Source organism: Erpetoichthys calabaricus, chromosome 2 (genome assembly GCF_900747795.2).
Source record: "Erpetoichthys calabaricus chromosome 2, fErpCal1.3, whole genome shotgun sequence".
Taxonomy (NCBI): Eukaryota; Metazoa; Chordata; class Cladistia; order Polypteriformes; family Polypteridae; genus Erpetoichthys; species Erpetoichthys calabaricus.
This window is the reverse complement of record NC_041395.2, coordinates 136,176,118-136,190,772: the sequence shown is the minus strand read 5'-3', so window position 1 is coordinate 136,190,772 and position 14,655 is coordinate 136,176,118. Positions and strand designations below refer to the sequence as shown.

At 38.2% G+C, this 14,655-nt stretch overlaps 1 protein-coding gene across 1 annotated transcript; it reads right to left on the bottom strand.

Moving 5' to 3' along the window:
• Nucleotides 1-768: 768 nt before the first annotated feature.
• Nucleotides 769-11,353, bottom strand: clrn1 (clarin 1). Its single transcript, XM_028792101.2, has 3 exons — nt 10,689-11,353; nt 3,473-3,652; nt 769-2,996 (listed from the first exon to the last, which is right to left on the bottom strand). The coding sequence occupies exons 1-3, from the start codon at nt 10,939-10,941 to the stop codon at nt 2,731-2,733; spliced, it is 699 nt and encodes a 232-aa protein (XP_028647934.1). The 5' UTR covers nt 10,942-11,353; the 3' UTR covers nt 769-2,730.
• Between the last annotated feature and the right edge of the window lie 3,302 nt (nt 11,354-14,655).

Sequence of the window (14,655 nt, the reverse complement as noted above, 5' to 3'; positions counted from 1 at the left end):
CTATGTCCAGTTGACAACGGAGAAAAAGAAAACAAAAACTTCAGTCAGCAACATACCTGGAGAAAATAAAACTCTGGAGGGTCCATAGTCAATTATAAGAGAGAAGGTCAAAGACAACGTCAAACACAACCACAGTCCTGGAGACCTTGGCCAACTGGCCACCCACCTCCCCTCCAGTAGATCGCTAAGACACCTAAACTGACAACAGAATCTTCCCATCAGGCATCAGAAGCACTCCATACATCACTCTACTACTCACCCTCCTTTAACTCATGAATAAATACTTTCATCTGACCTTGGGCTGTCTTTCTGCCTTACTCCTTCTTGTCAGTCAAGCTCTGACAACATGTAATGACTCCAGATTCAGTTGTGCTGTGACCTGGACTCTTGCTGCATCCGGGTATGCTTTAGCAGTTACTCATGGGGGTCCCAGATGATACAAAGTTCTAAGATTTTATGGACATAAGTCTCCTTGTAAGGCTCCAAGTGCTGTACTAGTAAGGCCAAGAAGGGCTGTCTTCTCCCATACCCTTCAGGAGCTACAACAAAGCATGCCTCAGATATTTATTGACCTCCAGCAACTGGTGGAACTCCACATATAGTAAATGTGGTTCCCATAAGTGAACTGGGGTCCTGAATTCCACAATTATATATTGTCAGTGTCTCCTGTTGGTCACAGAAGGTGTCACTGCTCATGTTGTCCTTTTCAGTGTCTGAAGTGCCACTGGAGGACTGTGTTGTGTGAAGTCACACTTGTAGTACCACCAACAAACACACGGTGGGAGCAACAGCAGCTACAGATGGCAGTGAAGGCGAGGATGGTGATGGAGTTTGTGCATAAACAGCCAAGTTACTCCACCTGCTAGTGAGAGGATAAAATCCTGCTTAGTAATGGGCAAGATAAAACCAGCCCTGCTCACTGATACTTTTGCTGCACAGTTCAAATGTTCTGAGTTAATCTTAGAAGACAAACGCCCAGTTTTTCTCAGTTGCAAACTGCGTTTATTGTTTCATTGTTCTTTTCTGAGTTAATTCTACTAGTGAATAAAATCCATGTTGTGGTCTAACTGATCTTATGAGTCTCCAAGCAAAGTTCCTTTATTCTGACATTACGGTCCTCTTCTAGAATTGAAAGGAAACTTTTTCATGGAGACTGAAGTATGCTTAGCTATTAAAATAAACAGATGGAAGGCATTTCCTGTAGATCTAAATGTTTAACAAAGTTGAATTAATTTTAAAATGATAAAACTAATAAATAATATAAACATCAGTGAAATAAGAACAAATACAAAATGATATTTCATTATCTAAAGTTCAGAACCAAAATGAAATATCCCCTCTACATACATTTTGGCACAGTTTAATTCAAAATCAGGCTATTTTAATAACAGAGCTCTTATTACTAGTTATAGAGGCAGGAACCAGGGGCAGGAAAACGTTAGACTTTTCATCATGTGAAAATGGCCCAGAGTTTGTCTGCTTCTTTTCAGAGCTTTTGCCCACTGTTGCTCCTAACTTTTATTTTATTTTTCTTTCCATTATCACCTTTAGCCACTCTTCAACATGAAACATCAGCAAACAGAGCAGTTTTTGTCAACCAAGCAATTGCCAAACACACTCCGGCAGTCCCCCTTACAGTCAGTTAATGCCATCTATTCTTTAAGCACTGGGTAAGCAGTGTAATGAAGAGATGGGCCTGCCCAGCATTTTTGTACATGTCGATGAACATGATGGGATGTTTATTACCTCAATGACTGAACCTGTTTTGAAGCAGTTGCTTTAATCAGAATCTCATTTGTTCTAGTGTTGCTTTATCTGTCAGTTAACTCTTTGTGAATCATTTTCACATGAAGATAAACTTGGCAGTTGTGCCTAGTCCAGTACCGTCCTTGGGAATTCCAAAATACATAAATACTCCAGCACCCAATACTAAATGGTGCTATTTTAGGTTGCGAGAGAATCTGGTGTCAAAAAACATATGACTGATAAGCAACATGCTGCGGTTGGAGTTCAGTTTGATCCCAAACTTGCGCTTGTACATTCTTCTCTCCCTTGCTTTGGCTTTCATTTTGGATTCCTTGGTCATCCTACAGTCCAAAGGTTGACTGATCAGAGTATGGATGTCTGTTTTTGTGAATGAGCCTTGTGATGGAATGGAGCCTCACCACAGTTGGTTCCTGCCTTGCTACTTTTAACTGCTTGGAACAGCTTTGACTTTCACATGACTCATTACTGTAAAAGTAAATTCAGAATATTAATAGGTGGATAGGAAATGTGTTGCAGGTTCTTGTTTCTTATTTTAGGGGATATTTTTATATAAACATTGCCATTATTTTTATCATTTTAGGTTTGCAACTCTGTTACATGATGTGATTTTTGCTTTCCTCTTCTTGTTAGTACTCATTATTTTCCATCCTTGAATCTACCAGTGTTTGAGCTAATATGTCATTTATCTTTTATTTGTTCAAATACACCGTTACACTTTTCCTAGTGCTCACTTTTTCTGTTTCTCAGTTTAAGCCGCAAATGTCAATTTTATTTTGTTAGCTTCACTTCTGGCCAAGCTCTGTGGGAGACAGTGGTGCCATCGTTATGCATTAGTCACACAAAGGCAGTCTCATAACAGGCTGTTTACATGTAAAACCTTTGAAATGTCTTCCATTTTATATTGATTATGGTCCTACTAATTCCACAACAGCCAGTAGGCTGAGAAGGAAAGTCCCCAACCAGTTAATAGAGAAGGTCGGCTGCTCCAGTTCTCGCTTCTGATGCTTTTGCTTCCTGAAATGGAAACTGGATTCCAGCCACTCGGATGAGCAATATGTTTAGGAGGCTGGCAAAGAAGCAAAACACAATGATCCAGAATGACTTGTCATATTTTTCACTGTGAGTTTTATACAAAAAGCCATTTTCATTGTTGTTTGCAATTTTCTCAGAAAGGTGATTGATTTTAACCTCTGAAGCAAAGAGGATCATCACCAGGCAACCACAGGAACCTGTGAGACAGACAAAAAGAGATTTGAAATGGAAAAATGAAATGTATTCTTTTTGTCTGAAAATACTTTTTTATAGTTTGTGCCATTATGAATCTACAGCCTATTTCATATACAAAGAGTGTAAAGGTAGGACTAGCAGTTCGCAGCAGGATACACAGAAATATAAGAAGATAAGAACACATGAATAGGCTTGTGCAAAAGTAGACCATTCAGTTCAGTGCAGCCTATGCATTTCTATTCACCTAAAGTTTACAGAATAGAGATTTAAAAGCCACCAAAACAGTGCGATTAACACATTTATACACACTCACATTGATTAACTTGTATCCTAATGATAGGTAGCTGGGACTATAGAGGAAACTGCAGCAAACACCACACTAAAAAACATCCCAGCCAGGAATCAAGGGTACAGATATCCTTACCAGGGCTGAGTAAACAGAAGGAGAGATGACACAGAACAGAAACTCTATACTTACATGATATGAAGTTCCACAGATATAGGCCAAGTGGTCCATGAAGTGTCTCATAAGGTTTGCCAAATGCATTGAACATGAAAAAGCCGGTTGCAACTAATGAAAATACAATCATTGCCATGGAGAACAAAATGACAGTGACATGGAGGCTGGCCGGGATAGCACCCATTAGATCAGGAAAAACTAGAAAACAGAAGTAAGACATTGACTTGGTATACCCAACTGTATGCCAGCTCACCATTTACATTGTAAACAAATACTTGCATAGGAATATCATTTATCAAAGTAAATGGCACTTTCTTTACCTTTAATATAAGCCAAAGGACATATCACACCTTTCTGATAACTGGAACGTGAATATAAAAAAGTTTAAACCTATTTAAATGTTTTTTTTTTCAAAGAATATTCAAAGCCTAATTGCTTTTCAAATTAATGTAATATTCTCAAACTCTCTTCATCTAATTCAAGGTCATTGGGGACTGTGGCCTATCTTGTTTATAATGAGTATAAGTTGGGAACCATGGAAAAAGTGTACGTCTATTGCACAGTTCAATCAAACACACACCTTCTCACACTAGGTCAGTTTTAAATGATCTAATATCCTAAAATATTTGTCTTGGGAATGTGTTAAGGAAAAACAGAATATCTACAAAAAAATCCACATGAATCCATGCTCTCAGATGGCAACCAGGTGTCAGATGTCCACCCAGGAATCAGGATCCACGAAGCAGCAGTGCTAACTACTGCACCAGCGTGCCACTCGCTTCTTAAAATCGTAATTGTATTTAAAAAATAAAAAATAATAGACAACTAAACTTCCTTATTTAAAATTTGTATCAGCTTATACTTTCTGTCGTGTACAAATAGCAAATTGTAAGTTTACAATTCTGCCTTTGCATTTTGTTTTTAATTAGGGTGTTACCATGGCAGTTCAAAAATTAAGAAGACCTTGACTCTTATTGATAACCGACTATGCAGATGAAACTACATTATTAGAAATCCAAGCCTACATATAAATTCAGGATGCTGCAGGTTTCCCACTTTATCAAAACATCTTAAATAATACATTCATTTATTGAGCCTAATAATTCCGGTTGTTATTACTATGGGGTAGTAGAGGTCCACAGTCTATTTTAACAATATTGGGCACAGAGCGACAAAGTGTAACAGGGTACATTCATGCATGCCACCCAAGAATGTTCAGAGATAAGGCTCAAGCCCTTTATTGATGATACAGGAACAAAATGTCAGTACTAGACAGCAGTGATGACCCCCAAAGCATATCATTAGCATATCATCTCTTTTTTGTCCAATATCTTTTATTTCCCTAGTGCATTTCAAGCAGCAATGTATTCCGACCCAGCCAGGGCATTATCCATCTTCCTGTAATCTGATTTTGAACCCAAAGATAGTAAACCAAATCCACTTGATCATAAAACATGCACGCATGATATAAAAGGAGGTCTAAAACGATTAAGGCACACATTATTTCACAGAGCATTTTCAATAATCATCCATCCATATTCATCGCCCCTGTTTGGATCACCCAATTTTTAGTCCTGTCAGCCAACTCCCAATTCAAGTTTTGAAGTTGTGAGGGGAAACAGAGAGGGAAAACACATTAAACACCTACAAATTCAGGAAGACATGGGAATTTCACATTTAGAGTACAACTCCTTAGCCCATATATCACATTGCCTGCCCTGTACAGAATGGCGGGGCTCCTCCCCAGAAGCTTACTAATAAGCTCCTACTGTGAAATAAATGTTATAATGTGAAGAGATATACTGTAGATATTAGTTTTGATTTCATGAGAAGTTAGTTTTTCTTGAAATTCATTTTTGTTGGCTCTTGTCCTTTCAACAGTGAACTGCAACAGGTGCCGCCTAAAAGCTTGAACCATTCAGTGGACAAGACAGGAGAACATTCCATCACAAAGCACGTTTTCAATGTTCCAAGGACAGTGACAGAATTCAGGGTAAATCCTGATTCCCACATAGGAAGATTTCTGGACACTTAATGAGGTCAGGCATTATATTGTGTGACACTGATGTGAGGAGTATCCCTCTAGCAGCATGCTTGTGGAACAAGGAGCCACTGAAGGTCTAAACTATAGTGTTAATTACACATTGGAGGACAGAGATTAACCAGCTCGTGATAAGGAGACCTGCTACTCCACTTACTCCATTTGGAGGAATGGGGGTCCAAAACCATGATTAACTAAATCCATGGATAATATCTAAAATTGCTGACTGGCTGTCCTTCTTCTTCATCCTTTTATTTTAAGAAACAACATCAGCAGACTGTATAACACATAAAACAACTAACTGGGTGGTGCAGTGGCTAGTGCTGCTGCCTCGCAGTTAGGAGACCTGGGTTCATGTTCTCCCCATGTCTGCGTGGGTTTCCTCCCACAGTCCAAAGACATACAGGTTAGGTGCATTGGCGATTCTAAATTGTGCTTGGTGTGTGTGTGCCCTGCGGTGTGCTGGCGCCCTACCCGGGGTTTGTTTCCTGCCTTGTGCCCTGTGTTGGCTGGGATCGGTTCCAGCAGACCCGTGACCCTGTAGTTAGGATATAGCGGGATAGATGAATGGACAACTAACTGCATTAGGCAAAAGGAATCTGTAAAAACTTGTGTTGGTTGTCATAGCTTTTAAAACAATTCCTGCCGTTATCATTTGTTCCATGTTCAGTGCTTAATCCGTTAGTTTAGATTGCCAATAAATAATTGTCTCTTCACTAATTAAAGTGTAATTTGTACAGAAAGCAGCATGTTAAGATGTCCCTCCAACCACAGTCCAGTGCTCTGAATGTCTATTCACTGAATTGTTTCTGCTGTCCAGTTTTGCTCTTTGTGAATTTATGGTGTGCACGCCAGTGCCAGAGCCCTAATGAACACGGGCTTAATTGAACAGCCTGCTCTCAAATGTGGAATGCAATTACTTGTTTGTGAATGCTCCATTTTATTACAAAGAGGTGACCACCCTTAACCTCACCAGCCATTAAAGTAAAAGCGATGCTTTCATTCATCTGTGGGGGCTCATTAAGATACATAAATTTGTCTCATTTATGGGGGGCCCCATCTGGATTATCAGTAAAACAATTTGAAAAACTGTAGAATTGTAAGGATTTGGTCATTTGAAAAAGAAAAAAAGCAACATTTTGTCTTTATAGTATTGATTTATTTAGCCTTTGGTTGTGTCTGAGTGTGTTAGTGTGCCAGATAATGACAAATTACATTCTTTTTTTTAAAAATTTGATTTATTTTATTGAAATCACAGAACATTCCATACAAATAGATCAATTTTACAAGAATGGGATTGAAAACTAATCAACCCCCACCCCTGAGACAAATTAAATTCTAATTTGAGCCCAGCGGTTCTGCAACAGACTCACAGCCCTCTATTTCACTAAATTAAGGGGTGGATCAGTGGGTTTAGAAAATAGACAGAAAATATTCTTACTCTTATTATTCTGTTTACTATCTTGTTTACATGCCTTATTCTTAAAAATCAGTATTTCTTATTAGATGATAATTGTTTAGTTAAATATTCCTTGTTTCTTAAGATGTTTATATGCTATTGTGCTTTAAAATATTAACAGTCAATTTCAAGAGAAATCAAACTTCTTTTTAACAAATTATCAGCATAATTATGATTTTTACTACACATTTTCTCCTGTAAACTACTTAAAATCCATTGTAACTCTTAACAACACAGATGAAACTATTTCCTTTTATAGCTGTACAATGTATAAAGCCTTCCTATGAAAATAATCTAGGAGCCTTAAGGGTTACCCAGACAGACAATTTCTATAAAATCAACATTAGTAAATAATAATAATAAAAAAGTTTGCATACACATTAAAGTAAGACATCAGATAGTGTAAGAATAAATAGAGTAGTCACTTCTGAAAGAGCTCTCTTTGACCACTCAATACATTGACAGTAAATAGAAGAGCGGGGTCTCAAGGGGGTCCCCTTGAAGTTTTGAACACCACAATACACTGACAGTCGATCAAACAGCGAGCTGGTATGTTCAAAAAAACACTGTTGGTATTCAACTGCTGAAAACTGAGTAGTACCAGTACTGAGTACCAGTGTGTACTGGCCCACTTCAAGCCCTGGACTGCTATATAAAGATATAGTAGGTACAGTACCTGCTTGTTTTAACTTGGTGGTCTATGCTGAGAAATAACCTGTTATTGCCTGTGGTTTTGAACATGAATATTGCAATTTAAATGTTATGATACCACAGACATCTCAAAAATATACAACATATAAGCATACAGTATCTCCTGAAATTTAGTGCTATGGTATGTGCTACTGCCTCACAGCTGAAGTGGCAGACTTTCACATGTCTAAGGAAACTGAAGTAAACACAGGATCATGCCACTCAAAAATGATTCATTGGAGGAACTTCATTCAATTATTTGCAAGAAATTCCATATAAATGAACTGGGTAATTCGAACGAAATTCAAATGAGTCATTCTAAGCAAAGTGGAAGGAAGTAGATGAACGTAACTTATTTGAGTTACTCAGATTTATTTAAACTAACAACTGTAAACATAGAACAGTTTTGTTCCACTGAATTACTGAATGTTAACAAAATTTACATTTTTGCGTTGCGGCCTGCCCCACCATAACCTATCGTCTATGGGGGAGGAGTGAAAGCTTTAGATTTGTTTTAGATGGATCTCAATGTTTTAGGGTCCCCTGATACTGAAAATACAATTTACAATGCTATTTATTTTTGTATAGCCCAAAATCACACAGGAAGTGCCACAATGGGCTTTAACAGACCCTGCTTTTTGACAGCCCCCCAGTCTTGACTGTCTAAGAAGACAAGGAAAAACTCCCAATAAAAAACCTTGTAGGGGAAAAAATGGAAGAAACCTTGGGAAAGGCAGTTCATAAAGAGACCCCTTTCCGTGTAGGTTGGGTGTGCAGTGGGTGTCAAAAAGAAGGGGGTCAATACAATACAATACACAGAACAGAACACAAGTAATCCTCAATATAATAGTGCAATAGAAATATTACAAGTACAGAGCAGAATTCAACAGTAGATGATATCACATAATTTGATTTGGTTTTGTTCCGAAAACATTTATCTCTCAATGATGGGTGTGTGTCTGTCTGTCTGTCACAGTTTCTTGAGGAAGGTCAAGAGCTAAAATGGCTGGACGGAAAAATACCAAACTCAAAACTTAAACCTGTTATGAGATGATGATGTGCTGATTAGTTTTTGAGCCAAATTGTGCAAGAGAAATAGGCACTCTAGAGCAGAGGTCCCCAACTCCGGTCCTGGAGGGCCGCAGTGGCTGCAGGTTTTCATTCTAACCCTTTTCTTAATTTAGTGCACTGTTTTTGCTGCTAATTAACTTATTTGGAATTAATTTTAATTGACTTGTTTTGATTTGTTCCTCTGAATTTCTCCATCGTTCCTCTGCATTGCTTCATTTCTTCCCTTAGATGGCACCCAAACAGAAATGAAATGTGAAGTGAGTGAGCCAACAGAAGACCAACTAAGTCAGGGCCTCAAAGTCCAACCAACCAGCTGCTTAATTAGACGTCGATTCTTGTTGTTAATTAAACCCTTTCTTTAGTCCATGGCTTGATGCTGCTCTGATTGTGAAATAACATACATTTCTGAAATTATTGATTTTCTCTTGATAAAATGTTTTGAGGACCTGAGCAGATCAGCATTCCTGAGACCTTCACCTTTCTTTATTTTCAGATATTGTGTGATGGACAGAGTCTACTGGTCATGTTTTGGTTCTTTTTGTATCTCATTATTGTTTGGCAGCTAATAAGGAAAAAGAAACAATTTAGGGGTCTGAGTCTTCAAGAGCAAGTCAAATAAAATTAATTCAAAAGAAGTTAATTAAGAGAAAAAAACAGGTCACTAATTAAGAAAAGGGTTAGAATGAAAACCTGTGGCCACTGTGGTCGTCCAAGACCAGAGTTGGCAACCCCTGCTCTACAGCAACCATCAAATGCCATAATTCTGCAATTAATTATGAATTCTTCTCGTAATGCTATCATAATGAGCTAGTTTATGAGCAGAAAGATCAGCATCAGAGCAATAACTAATTACTGAAATGTTATAGAATAGTTTGGGTAACTTGGTTACTACAGGCGCAAAGCCTACTGACAGTCATGTCTGATTTTTTTGATGGCACTCTTGCATTGCATGATAATACACCCAAAACTTGTTTTTTAAAAATATACTTTCAGGTTTGAATTAAACTAGCAAGTTGACCACTAACCACATTAAAACCACATCATTATTAAATGATATTGCCAAATAACCACTTACACCAAGATTACAAACATATTAAAAATCAGAAACCAGGTTGTCACAAGCAGAAGAAGAGCCGGCTCGTGTGGGGTAGGGCGTACAACGGTTTTGACAAATGTGCCCATATTCACCCTCGTAATCGCACACATTTTGGTACTCATACTACTGTTATGTCCAGTCTTTATCTTGCTCTGACATTAGATAAAGGGGTGGAGATTGCACTACCTTTACAAAAAGGGTGGTCCCTTAATGCAAATTAAAGTAAACCGATGCTAAAATGGCATTTTTTCCCCAAAAATAACCTGAAACTGCTCAAACATTTTGGAAAACGTGCAGCATTCTATCCAATCCTCCATCATGAAAAAGTCACCTGATTTGTCAACATTTCTGTGTGGCATCCTAACATGATTGGTGATTCTGTGCCAATGATATTCATTTGCTTTTTATAAACATAATTGTCCAAGTTATTATGTCAATTGTACTAGAAACAGACACTAAAGCCAAAACAAACACACACATTCTCAGTTGAGTCAACTTACCATACAATTTTCCTCAAAAATATTTTTAAAGTTTAAAAACATTTTAAGTTTGGGTAAAGTCAGCCTAAGGTAATTGGGTAAAAAAGTGACTTTTGTAGTTTACAATTGTCATATTTATCACGCGGGCGTGACATGCCGCATGAAGTTACAGCTTCATTGTGTTTAAGATACCTTACGTGTTTACAGTTTTATAAACAATTAAGCGGTACAACTATTTCCGTAGGAAAGATTCTAAACCAGCAGTCCATACTGCTTTTAAACATGCGGATACACAAGTCATAAGTGAGATCATGTTTTCCGCTACCACCTGAAAATGCGCAAAATGTAAAGTAGAAACGAAGAAAATGTTGAATATGTTCAGCAGTATTTATACTCACAAGAAAACTGAGTAAGTCTCTTCCCCAGACCGCACTGCTTGTCTCTTTGCCCACGGAAAAGCCCGTAGTTGATCTCGCCCACGAATTTCTCCAGGTCGGGTCCCGTAGCGTTAACTAGCTGTGCCCCTGTTGTGCACAGAATGGTGGCCGTCACCCAGGACTGCGTGCCGATGGCAGCGGCGATGCACAATGCGCTGGCAAAACTCAACACGCCACCGGCACAAAAAATCACCTGCTTCTGGCGACTTGGCATCTTACATGTCCCTTCTGGATTCTGGAGACACTAAAAAAATGTTCTTGTAATGCTGCAGCGCTCTGCAAAGACAGGTCAAAGAAATGAAATCATCTGTATCGCTTTTCCCTGATTTCAGTGCGCTTGCTATATTAAGTTTTTGCCTCCTTTAAAAAAGATGTGTTTTAGGAAGATGTAGTCAATGATTAGAAAACCGCACTACGAAGTGTAAGAATGTCCCTTTAGCTGAACGTAGCTCCTGTGGATTAGATTTCATCTCCTCCCGTATCTCCCTCGTTACCAGGTAACTGACACTAAGGTTTAAATTTCCAACAGGACGACAACAGCTCCTCTCGCCGACCTTTCACCCGATTGGACGCTCAGGCGCATCGGTCCCCATTGTCCCCGGTGCTTAGATCTCAAATGATAACGAGCGGCCACTCTTAACGGATATGCCGCGTGGGACTCTTACAGCCTGTAATGGCCCGAGTGAGATGGCTGCAGTCGGGCTGCAATTACTTTCCCGAAAATTTCAGGACCGCTAATTCAAAGAAAATTCGAACAAAACAAAGGCGTTGCCGGCTGACAAGTACTGTACAATTAGTGAAACTTTTCCTTGTTTTATTTCCATTCTTGCGTTTGGATGAACAAAATAGAAGGTAAAAACTTGCAAGGATAGTGAATATATCTAAGTAACACAAACGACTACTAAAAATGTATGCTTTATTTTACAATCTTCTCTTCCAGGAATACTTCCACTGCAAGCGTCATCTTAGCTATAGAACCCACTCCTGAATGCTTTTACCCAGATAGTGCAGCTTTCTCTGTATCTGCTGCTTGCTTTTGGCTAATCTTACAAAGTGATTGAGCATATCAGAGCATCATTGGGGCAAAGTGGGAACCCGATCTTATTTGGCAGCTTAATCTTCTAAGCCCTGGTATCAGCCTAGTCACTCTCCTCTGACTTTGTTTAGCACTGCTATGTCTCTTTTGTAATATGGAGACCAAAACTGCACACAATACTCAAAGTGCGGCCTCAGTAGTTAGTTATACAGTTAAAGGGGCGGTGTGGTGACTCTGAGATTATGGATCTGCGCCGTCACTGGGCCAAAAGAGATCCTACTCTGCTGGGCCCTTGAGCAAGACCCTTAACCTGTACTTGTTCCAGGGGCGAAAAGCGAAAACTAACAAATTCCTAATACAAGAAATTGTATAAGGCGAAATAAAAAACAAAAAAACAAAAGCAGACCCCCCATTGACTTGTATGCCATACACCTGGCTGAACCCATGCTCACTGTTCACTCATACAGCTGTTCTTGCTATTAATAACTGCTTCCATTAAATTTAACCATAATACATGTTAAAGTGTGTAATACATTTCCTGTCTTAGGCAGTACACATGTTAAAGCCACATTAGTCTGTAAGCGCCCAGGAACCACAGAATCATTATTAAAATCTGAGTTATTTTTTTATACAGATTAACTACATAGTGAAGTTTTTTGTCTATTTAACAGTTGTATTTTAATATTTTGTTGATGTTATTTAGTACTTAACTCTCAATGAAATTGTTTATCAAGTTTGCAGTCAAACCTTTATATGAATTTCATTTTCATCATTTTTAAACACCAGTGCCTACTGATGGGCAATCTGTACTCAGAAATGATCCTAAGTTTTATTTGCACAAGCTGGTGGAGAAAGGTTAATAATGGATATTTAAAACAGGAGCTGTTCTCAAGGGATTCTCCATCTCTCCTCATTTCAATTTCAATTCAGTTTATGTTTCATATAGTGCTCTTCACTGCATACAGGCTCAGAGCATTCATATTTCCAGCTATAAAGCAATGGCAAAGCTAATGAAAGGATATATATGTGCCCATATTTCTCAAGTGTCTCAGAGTAGGAAAATGGTCCTAACTGGCTCAAAAATCTCAGAGTAATGCAAATTTTGCCCTACCCTTAGGGGTATTTTATTAATGTTCCTATAGTTTATATTATCCTAACTTGACCAGGATTTAGGAGAGCTCATGAGATGTCCTAACTGGCTAGGAGCTGCCATAAGGTAGCGCTCAGGCAGATATTGCCACACACATCTCTACATTCCGGGAAAGGCGGAATGCTTTGGAAACACTGGGTAACACTGAACTCATAAAATATATCAATTTGACAGAGATGATATAATATTTGTAACAATACTTGTAGGTTATGTGATCAGTTCATCTACACAGAGAAGCCATGAACTGTCAGACAAAATTAAAGTGTTTGGAACTTTGTGTTTTTTTTGGCCACAGGGAAAATGAACTTTGCGATTGTAATGATTTGAGTTATGTTTTCCTTCTTCCTCTCCTTCTACTTTGAATGTCATTATTATTATTATTATCATTATTATCTTTGTGGTAAAGTTTTAACATAGTATCAGAAAACTACAAAAACATTACCATCAGTGCCAATTTGTGGCTTGGGGGTCCATAAAATCGAATTTTTGTCTCAAATGTTGTTTCCTACTGTGCCTCCTAAATGTAGCTGGTAGTGGGTGTAGGGCACTTCAAAGGAGAAATTCTTATCCTATTTATACTTTTAGTGCAATTCCTAGGAGTAATTTTGAGACACTTAGAATATATGGACAATGAACACACAAGTTTGATTGAACACATAGTTAACAGAGTCAATTTAAATGTAAAAGTATGACAATATTAACCCACTAACGTTATAATTGTGAAATGGCCAGTTGAAAACAGAGGGTAGGATAAACTCCAATTAACAGGATTCCTGGAGAATTTAAACCTCTGGGTATCCACAGTTGCTTATAAGAGTTCAAGGTCCTAGTCACAGTTCTGGTGATGTATGCCAACTAACTGCTCACTCCCACTAGATATTGTGCAATATGGTCACATGTACTGGACAGTCCAATAAGGCAACTGTCTTAACCAACGTTACTTTTACCAGCCTTTTTGAAGCAGGCAGGAGGACAGAAGATATAGTTACTGAGGAGACACTAGATAGATAGATAGATAGATAGATAGATAGATAGATAGATAGATAGATAGATAGATAGATAGATAGATAGATAGATACTTTATTGATCCCAGGGGGAAACTGGGTTACTGCACATTATGCACATACAAAGTTAAGAATTAATGTGAATTATTGTTGTTTTGCTTCTGGAAAATGATTCAATTTCAATACACAGTATGTCATGATATAGCATTATATGTATTGGGTTTGTTTATAAGTAATATCCCTTAGATATTGTTGGGTTGTGGGTTCTGTGTTGTACAAATAATCTGGAGACGCACCATCTTTTTAAACCACACTTTACTCCAGCATCGTGAGAAGCATTGCAGAGCTTTTCAAAACAACGCAAGAGAGTTTAGTAAATTTAGGTTGAATTGGTTGTGCTCTTGTTTTGTCAGATTCAATGAAATTCAAAGACTTTTTTGGCTAAACATCCCTGTTGCAGCAGGACAGGCACACAGCCTTCTGGGAGGACCTGAAAGACAGAAGAACCACTGCCAGGGAAAAAAAAATTTCCTTAATTGAAACAGACTCCTATAAATTTATGTGAACTATGAAACGTGCATGCTGCTGTATTTCTGTTTTTGAGAAAGTGTTTTATTATGGTAAAAGCATCCAAGGCAGTGAAACTGGTACATCTCCCATCATAATACAGCCTGTGGAAGACTTCGTAAGTTTATCCGCCATGTTCAGATCTTATTTGAAACTGCATCCTTTCTGTCT